The sequence below is a fragment of the Dipodomys ordii genome, unplaced genomic scaffold (assembly GCF_000151885.1).
Source record: "Dipodomys ordii isolate 6190 unplaced genomic scaffold, Dord_2.0 Scaffold209, whole genome shotgun sequence".
Lineage (NCBI taxonomy): Eukaryota > Metazoa > Chordata > Mammalia > Rodentia > Heteromyidae > Dipodomys > Dipodomys ordii.
The window spans coordinates 1,264,880-1,273,709 of NW_012267425.1; the positions used below are offsets into that span (position 1 = coordinate 1,264,880).

An 8,830-nucleotide genomic window follows, 5' to 3' on the forward strand; every position below is an offset into this window, starting at 1 on the left:
GCGATGTTGTTTTGTGCTATTTTGAACAATTAAAAGACTTTTTTTGAAATAAACTGGTCTCACTGTCAGGGAGGACCTGCCCAAGGCTCATATGTGGGTAACTTGCTGGTTGCCCTTAGAAAATCCTGAAACCAATCAGTGGCTCACCTGTGTTAGTCTGAGGGCCTCAAGAGGCTGGCCTGCAAGATTGGAAGCCAGCCAGCCAGGGCAGCAAAGTGTAAGACTGGCATCTCCAGGTAACCAGGCTGGTGGGTGGCTCATGTGGTAAGCAAGGAGGCCAAAGGGAACAAGAGGCTGAGTTCAAGTCTCTGTCCCTGCACACGAGGAAAAGGAAGGTGAAGGTTTTTCTTCCTTTTGATTTCTAAGTAGCTATACAAAGGGGTTTCAAATTGGATTGTGAAGTACAAGTATCATTATAAAGGTGATGTACAGAATGGTTACTGTTTTGTAAGTCAGGTAATGAGTATATCTTTTATTTTTGGTTGGTCATGGGGCTTGAACTCGGCCTGGGCGCTGTCCCTCAGCTCTTCAGCACAAGGTGAGCACTCTACCACTTGAGCCACAGTGCCACTTCTGGTTTTCTGGTGGTTCATTGGAGATAAGAGTCTCAGGACTTTCCTGCCTGGGCTGGCTTTGAACCACAGTCCTCAGGTCTCAGCCTCCTAAGTAGCTAGGATGACAGGTGTGAGCCACTGGCGCCGGGTATGAGTACATTTCTTTTTGGACAATGTTACCCCTTTGTCTCCCTGTTTTTCCCTTCGGTCCCTCCCACAAGTTGGATGGTTCATTTTCCCCATAGTGTTTTCTGCATCTGTTAACCTTCTGTCCCTCCAAAAACATTGGGGGCTCTTGGGCTAGGACCCCCAGGATGGCATTTCAGTGATGGCCCAGGGGCCTCTGGTGCACCTGCTGCTGACTGCCTGGGGAACCATATCACCTTCCTGCTCCTTCCCCGCTAGAGGGCAGGGCACTGGGCGGAGCACTGCCAGATCATCTGAGCAGCCAGTTTCCTTGGGTGGGTTAGGGGAGAAGCAGCTGGTATGCTTTCCACCCACAAGCTCAGGGGCTCCAGCATGTCATCTGGGACACATCTTCCTCCTGGTAGGGGCTACAAGAGTGAACCCTCTTCTGCTTTTTTTCTTTCCTTTTTTTTTTTATGGTCAGTTATGGGGCTTGAACTCAGGGCCTGGGTGCTGTCCCTGAGCTGCTTTAGCTCAAGGCTAGCCCTCTACCACTTAAGCCACAGCTCCACTTCCGGTTTTTTCCAAGCAGTTTCTTGGAGATGAGTCTCACAGATTTTCCTGCTCTGGCTGGCTTTGAACTGGGATCCTCGGATCTCTGCCTCCTGAGTAGCTAGGATTACAGGCATGAGCCAGCTTTTGCTGTTTTCTCTTGAACAAGACTGAGCCATACTGATAGCTCAGCCCCTGGAAGGAGCAGCACAGCCAGGATCCAATGGACTGAGTGCTGGGCAAAGTGTGCGGCAAGCAGGCCAAGAGCGCCTGGGGGACAAGGAGCCCAAGACTGTCCAGGGTCAGCCCGAGCATGCAGGTCCCAGTGCCAGGCTAGTTAAGGAGAGCAACCTGGCCCCTCCCCTCAGGTCTGTTGTAAGGGTGTGAGGGACATGCTTCCCTCCACACACCACCACTCTGCTACCAAGGGCTGCCTTTGTCGCCCCTCCCACACTACTGTGCTTTCCCGCACGTGCTGGTGGCTGGAAGAAGGTCCAGTAGCATAGCTTCCCTACAAGCCTTGTATCCTTCCACCTAGCCTGCTGGTCTTTACACCACAGGCCTTGGCCATTTCCTACCATAGGAACTCCGACCTGCCTCAGATGGAACCCAGCACCTGGTATCTCCCCGAGGGAGCCTAGGAGTATGGCCTCACAGGGGACCTACAACCTCTAGGGCTCTGGTTTGGCCAGGGTACCTGTGGAGCACAAAGATTGGGAAACATTTCAGCCACCCCGTCCGTAGGGGTATGGAGACAGATGAGATACTGTCCTTTCCAGCTGGGCACTGGTACCTCATGCCTGTAATCCTATTTAGGAGACAGATTTGAAGATGGAGGTTCAAAGCCAGCCTGAACAGGAAAGTCCATGAGATTCTTGTCTCCACTTAACCACCAAAACACCAGAAGTAGAGCTGTGGCTCTAATGGTAGAGTGCTAGCATTGAACAAAAGGACTGTCCCTTTTTTCCATTAAACCACCAGAAAACTGGAAGTGGCACTGTGGCTCAAGCAGTACAATATTGGCCTTGAGCTGAAGAGCTGAGGGACAGTGCCCAGGCCCACTGGGAGTCAGTGGCTCATGCCTGTAATCCTAGGTACTCAGGAGGCTGAGATCTGAGGATCGAGGTTCAAAGCCAGCCCAGGCAGGAAAGTCCATGAGACTCATCTCCAATAAACCGCCAGAAGTGGCACTGTGGCTCAAGTGGTAGAGCGCTCGCCTTCAGCTGAAGAGCTGAGGGACAACATCCAGACTCAGAGTTCAAGCCCCAAGACCAACAAAAGAAAAAAAAAAGGGCTGTCCCAGCAGCTCACATCTGTAATCCTAGTTACTCAGGAAGCTAAGATTGGAGGATCGCAGCTCGAAACTAGCTGACACAAGGAAGTCCATGAGACATTATCTCCACTACACTACTCAAAAAACCAGAAGTAGGGCTGTGGCTCAAGTGGTAGAGCACTAACCTTGAGCAAAAAGAGCTCAGGGACAGCACTTGGGCCCTTAGTTCTAGCCCAGGAATGGCATACCAAAAAAAAAAAAAAAAAAGAGCCAGGCTCCAGTGGCTCATGCCTATAATCCTAGCTACTCAAGAGGCTGAGATCTGAGGATCGTGGTCCAAAGTCAGCTTGGGCAGGAAAGTCCGTGAGACTCTTAGTTCCATTAAACTACCAGAAAACTGAAAGTGGCATTGTGGCTCAAGTGGTACAGTACTGGCCCTGAGCTGAAGAGCTGAGGGACAGTGCCCAGAGTTCAAGCCCCATGCATGACTAACAAAAAAAAAGAGAGAGAGAGGAAGAAAGAAAAGAATGAAGGTAGGAAGAGGGACTTCCGAGTCTCTACCTTTGGACTCGATTCAGTCCCCTGGACCCAGGACTACCCCCCAGGAACATACCAAAGCTTACCCTTGGTGTGAGGGAAGCAGTTTGTGCACAGGAGGCAGGGGAGAGGCAGGACATGGACTGAGGCAGCATTAGTAATGACACACCTGTGAGCCAGGGGACCTGAAGCATGAGTTAAGCCAAGAGTGGACATGGACACGGCAGGCCTGCCAGCCCCGGGGACATCACAAAGGGAAACTGTGGTGGTGGGGGCAGCCCACAGCATGAGCCAAGCCATCTGGAAGGAGGCAGCCATCATGATACCATACCCCAGCACAGGGCCAGGTCCTGGAACCTCTCTGTGCTGACCCTCTTCCAGAATTATATCAACAAGGCACGAAGACCTAGTGATGCTCCTGGGCATAACCTTCCAGAAGTTATCCTAGCTCCCCAAGCTACTCTAGGAGCCTAAGGACCTCAGACATTTTGGTTCCTGAAACACCTTCTGCATATAATTGTACTAAGTAGGGAAAATCCTGGCAGGTAGTGACAATGGGGGTAGGTTCAATGTGGTTACCCTGTCTCAAAGATTCTGAAGGGATTACGCCATCATGGAGCAACCCGAAGCAAGCTGGGCAGCTGGAGGTCAGGCCTGACCTGCAGTGTTAGTCTGGCTTCCTAGCAGCATCCTTTGTGGTGAAGAAGTCAGGGTCAAACTAGGTACTGGTGGTTCACCCCCATAATTCCAGCTAGGAGACTGTGATCCGAGGATTGCAATTCAAAGCCAGCCGGGGCAGGATAGTCTATGAGACTCCTATCTCCAACTAACCACGAGAAGACTAGAAGTGCTGCTGTGGCTCAAGTGGTAGAATGCTAGCCTTGAGTGCAAGAGCTCAGGGATAGAGCTCAGGCCCTGAGTTCAAGCCCCAGGACCAACACACACACACACACACTCAGGACCAGTGGCTGCACCCATCTCTGGTCTCAAGCATTTCCAGCTGCCCCTCTCTTCCTGTACCCAGCCGCACACTAGTGAGGACCGCCAGCCTCAACAGTCCTCTGATCCACTTCCCTTCACCAGAAGCTCTCCTTGTCTCCTCATCCAGCATTTCTCACCACGTGGATCTTTCTTTTCTTTTTTTGCCAGTCCTGGAGCTCGAACTCAGGGTCTGGGCACTGTCCCTGAGCCTCTCTAGGCTCAAGGCTAGCACTCTACCATTTGAGCCACAGTGCCACTTGCAGCTTTTTCTGTGTATATGGTACAGAGGAATCGAACCCAGGGCTTCATGCATGCTAGGCAAGCACTCTACCACTAAACCACATTCTCAGCCCGTCACAAGGATCTTGAGCCAAGGGTGCCCAGTAGAGGCCATCAAAGCTCTCCACCCAACTCTAACAGAGGGTCAGAAAGAAGTGCGAGCAGCCGGAGTGGGGGGAGGGGAGGGGAGGACAACCAAACCCCGCCCACCGCGTGGGCACCGCCCCCAACCCTCCAGACCCTGAGGAGGGGCTGGTGGGTGGGGCGCAGCTTGGTCAGCTGAGTGACAGTCACGGGACCCGCCAGCAACTCCGTCGTCTTCCTGGAAGAAAGTGGGTGATGAACTGGGGTCTCTTGGGGTGGCAGTCCGGCGGGAGCGGGGCTCTCCTGGCCGGTCCCAGGGGATCTGTGGCGTGGAAAGCCCAGCGCAGACATGGGGTGGAAGGCTAAAAGGGGGTGGGGGGGTGAAGGGGTCAGGCAGCTGCGGAGCCCAATGGAGCCCGCAGAGGAAACCGGGGTCCTAGGGCGATGAGGAAGTCCCGGTAGGGAGCCCCGCATGTCCCCCGCCTGCCCGCCCCCAGGACATGGAGAGCGAGCGGGAGACGCTGCAGGTGTGGAAGGAGCGCGTGGAGCAGGAGCTGGACCGCGTGGTAGCTTTCTGGGTGGAGCATTCCCACGACCAGGAGCACGGGTGAGCTGCCCCGCCAGCGGCTCTGCCCCTCGCCCAAACCCCTGCTTCCCTCGGGAGACTCTTCGATCTGCTGGGGGGGGGGCAGGGGAGCCAGGGAGCTTGTGGGGAGGGGTGCAAAGTCCCTCCCCGCTTTGCCTCGCCCCGGATGTCCCACAGGGGCTTCTTCACGTGCCTTGGCCACGACGGGAAGGTATTTGACGACCTCAAATATGTCTGGCTGCAAGCGAGGCAGGTGGGTAGCAGTGTCCTTGCAGCCTCCGTGCGGCACTCGCCGCGGCCTGTCACTGCCACGCTGTGCTCCCCCGCCCCCATACACACACTCCTTCCCCGCGGTGACCCCTCTGCCCCGCCGCAGGTGTGGATGTATTGTCGCTTGTACCGCCATTTCCAGCGCTTCCACCAATCTCAACTTCTGGACTCAGCAAAAGCAGGTGTTGCCTCCTCTCCCGCGTCCTCCCCCGCAAGGGCCTCACCCCTGTTCACTCAATAGAGCTCCCTCAAAGTGCCTAATTCTTGGGGGGCGGTGTTCCTTGGGAAGTGCCATGGCCTAGGGATGAGGCGGGTCTTCAGGAGTCCTGGCCAATGCCCGCTCCCCCACCACCAGGGGGCGAGTTTCTGCTGCGTTGTGCGCGTGTGGCCCCTCCTGGCAAGAAATGCGCGTTTGTCCTCACTCGGGACGGCCGCCCAGGCAAGGTGCAGCGGACCATCTTCAGCGAGTGCTTTTACACCATGGCCATGAACGAGCTGTGGAGGGTCACAGGGGAAGTGCGGTACCAGGTGAGTGGGAAGAGGCTGCTGGCTCTTAGAGCCGCACCTTTAAAGCATGTCCTGCGTGGGCCGCTGTTGGCTCATGCCTGTAGTCCTGGCTATTCGGGAGGCTGAGATCTGAGGATTGCAATGCCAAGCCAGCCTTGTTGGGAAAGTCCATGTGTCTTATCTCCAATGAACTACTCAGAAAAGTCTAGAAGTGGTGCTATGGCTCTACGTGGTAGAGCACGAGCCTTGACTCAAAGAGGCTCCAGGGCAGCCCCCAGACCAGAGTTCAAACCCCAGGACGGGCACACACAAAACAGACATGTCCTGGGCTGGGAATGTGGCTTAGTGGTAGAGTGCTTGCCTAGCATGCATGAAGCTCTGGGTTCCATTCCTCTCAGTACCACATATACAGAAAAAGCCAGAAGTGGTGCTGTGGCTCAAGTGTTAGAGCTCTAGCCTTGAGCAAAACAAGTTTAAGGCACAGTGCCCAGGTCCTGATTTCAAGCCCCAGGATTGACTGGCAAAAAAAAAAGGACATGTCCTGAGACCCTGCCATGGCTGCACCATCTCTGGGCTGGAGCCCCCCCCCCCCACATGCCTCCATATTGTACAATATGGCCCCTCTTTCCCCTAGAAGTCTCCTTCAAGCACCTTGACCTGCAGGGTTCCAGCAGTGCCTTGTGCCTAGCTGGAGGGATCCTCTGCCTCCTTCATGGGTCACCTGTGCTGCTAGACCCTGGCCCCCAGCACTGAATACACCTCAAGGCCCGCCCTGGAGTTATATTCCTGGTGCCCTGGAAGTTACTGGGGACCTCAGCCTTCCCACCGCAGGATCGTGGGGGGCGAGGGACCCAGCCTCACCTGGGGCCCCTCTCTGCAGAATGAGGCAGTAGGCATGATGGATGAAATCGTCCACTGGGTGCGGGAGGACCCCTCTGGGCTGGGCCAGCCCCAGCTCTCAGGGGCCCCCGCCGCGGAGCCCATGGCGGTGCCCATGATGCTGCTCCACCTGGTGCAGCAGCTCAGTGAGGACAATGCCGAGCTGGCAGGCAAATATGCTGAGCTGGAGGACTGGTGTGCCCACAGGATTCTGCAGCACGTCCAGGTGAAGCACCCCCCCCCTCTTCCCACCCCCTTCCCAGCTCTCCAGCAGTGCGCTCTGGGAGAGCCTGGAAGTGCCTCTTGGGGAAGGTGGGTGGGGCCGAGCATTGGAGGGACCTGGTGGTGGGTAGATCCTGCCGCCAGGAGATGGAGACCTCATCCCTATCCCACTCAGGCCTCCATGGGCTTCCCAGTTTGCCTCGCCTGCCCTTCCCCTTGAGCCTGCCCTTCCCCTCGAGAGGGCCAGTCCTGGAGCAAGGACTAGAGGCTGTTAGGCCCATGGGAATGAACCAAAATGCCATTCTGTGCTGCCAAGTGGGCGGGTAGAGAGGAAGGAGTGGATTTTTTTAGGCTGATCTTTTTAGCTGTCAAGCTAGGGCCCAGAAACAGAGCTGTCTTCTGCTCTTCCCTGGCAGAGGGATGGACAGGTTGTGTTGGAGAATGTGTCAGTGGATGGCAAGGAACTTCCTGGTTGCCTAGGAAGACACCAGAACCCAGGTGAGGGGGCAGAGTGTGTTGGGCTTGTCCTGCAGAAAGAGAGCCTCAGCCTTGCACTTGAGTAGGCAGAAAGCCAGAGCGGGTGGCTCATGTGTATAATCCTAGCTGCTCAGGAGGCTGCAATCTGAGGATTTTGATTTAAACCCAGCCCCAGCAGGAAAGTCCTTGAGACTCTTAATTCCAAAATATAGCCAGAAGTAGAGCTGTGACTCAAGTGCCAGCCTTCAGCAAAAGAAATTAAGGGATAGCTCCCAGGCCCTGAGTTCAAGTCCCAGTACTGGCAGGCACACACAAAAAGGCATATGCAAGGCAGGCGCTGGTGGCTCACGCCTGTCATCCTAGCTATTCAGGAGGTTGAGATCTGAGGATCATGGTTCAGAGCCAGCCTGGGCAAGAAAGTCTTCAATGAACCACCAGATAGATATCCAGAAGTGGTGCTGTGGCTCAAGTGGTAGAGCACTCGCCTTGAGCTGAAAAGCTAAGAGACAGCATCAAGGCCCAGAGTTCAAGCCCCTCGACTTCCCGGGGGGAGGGGGGAGCGGGGGGGGGAGGCAGGGGAAAGACTTAGAGGATAGACAGGCTTGCCAAGTCTGAGGAGTGGCCCAGGTAGGACTGAAAGGGTGAAAACGGGATTGACCCATGGGGGAGGGGAGTTCAGCACTATTCTTCCCATTAGGGAGGGAGGAAAGGAGGGAGAAGGGCTTGAATGCCCCAAGCCTGGGGGTCAAATCCCTTCCTCCCTTACGCTGACTTCTCTTCAGGCCATGCATTAGAAGCGGGCTGGTTCCTGCTACGTTATGCCAGCCGGAAAGAGGATCCCAAACTTCGAGCCCATATCATTGACAAGTTCCTCCTGCTGCCCTTTCACTCGGGATGGGACGAGGAGTACGGAGGCCTCTTCTACTTCAAGGACGCTGACGGTCTCTGCCCTACCCAGGTGAGAGAGCCCAGGGCCTCAGATGGCTGGCCTGGCCCTAAGGCTTTCTGCCCAGTCATCAGCCTGCTCTAACAGAAGCAGAAACTGGGGCTGGATTGGAACCTAGTTCTCAAAACTTAACCCAGCCGAGTGCCAGTGGCTCACGCTACTCAGGAGGCTGAAATCTGAGGATCAAGGTTTGAAGCCACCCTGGGCAGGAAAGCCCATGAGACTCTTATCTCCAATAAACCACCAGAAAATTGGAAGTGGCACTGTGGCTCAAGTGGTAGGGCACTAACCTTGAGCTAAAGAGCTGAGGGACAGTGCCCAGGCCCAGAGTTCAAGCCCCATTAAACCTATGTCATGGGGCTGGGAAGGTGGCTCAGTGGTAGAGTGCTTGCCTTGCATGCATAAGGCCCTGGGTTCGATTCCTCAGTACCACATAAGCAAAAAGAAAAAAAAAGCCGGAAGTGGCGCTGTGGCTTGAGTGGTAGAGTGCTAGCCTTGAGCTGAAGAGCTGAGGGACAGCGCCCAGGCCCAGAGTTCAGGCCCCATGACCGGACCCC

At 55.3% G+C, this 8,830-nt stretch overlaps 1 protein-coding gene across 1 annotated transcript in view; it reads left to right on the forward strand.

Moving 5' to 3' along the window:
* The first annotated feature begins 4,652 nt into the window (after window positions 1–4,652).
* Renbp (renin binding protein) overlaps window positions 4,653–8,830 on the forward strand; it is a 9,167-nt gene continuing 4,989 nt past the window's right edge. The window contains exons 1-7 of the mRNA XM_013035363.1: window positions 4,653–4,993; window positions 5,150–5,225; window positions 5,349–5,424; window positions 5,598–5,770; window positions 6,630–6,854; window positions 7,267–7,348; window positions 8,110–8,285. Of these exons, the coding sequence (XP_012890817.1) occupies window positions 4,887–4,993; window positions 5,150–5,225; window positions 5,349–5,424; window positions 5,598–5,770; window positions 6,630–6,854; window positions 7,267–7,348; window positions 8,110–8,285 (915 nt within the window). The 5' untranslated portion in view covers window positions 4,653–4,886. The remainder of the gene's footprint in view (window positions 4,994–5,149; window positions 5,226–5,348; window positions 5,425–5,597; window positions 5,771–6,629; window positions 6,855–7,266; window positions 7,349–8,109; window positions 8,286–8,830) is intronic.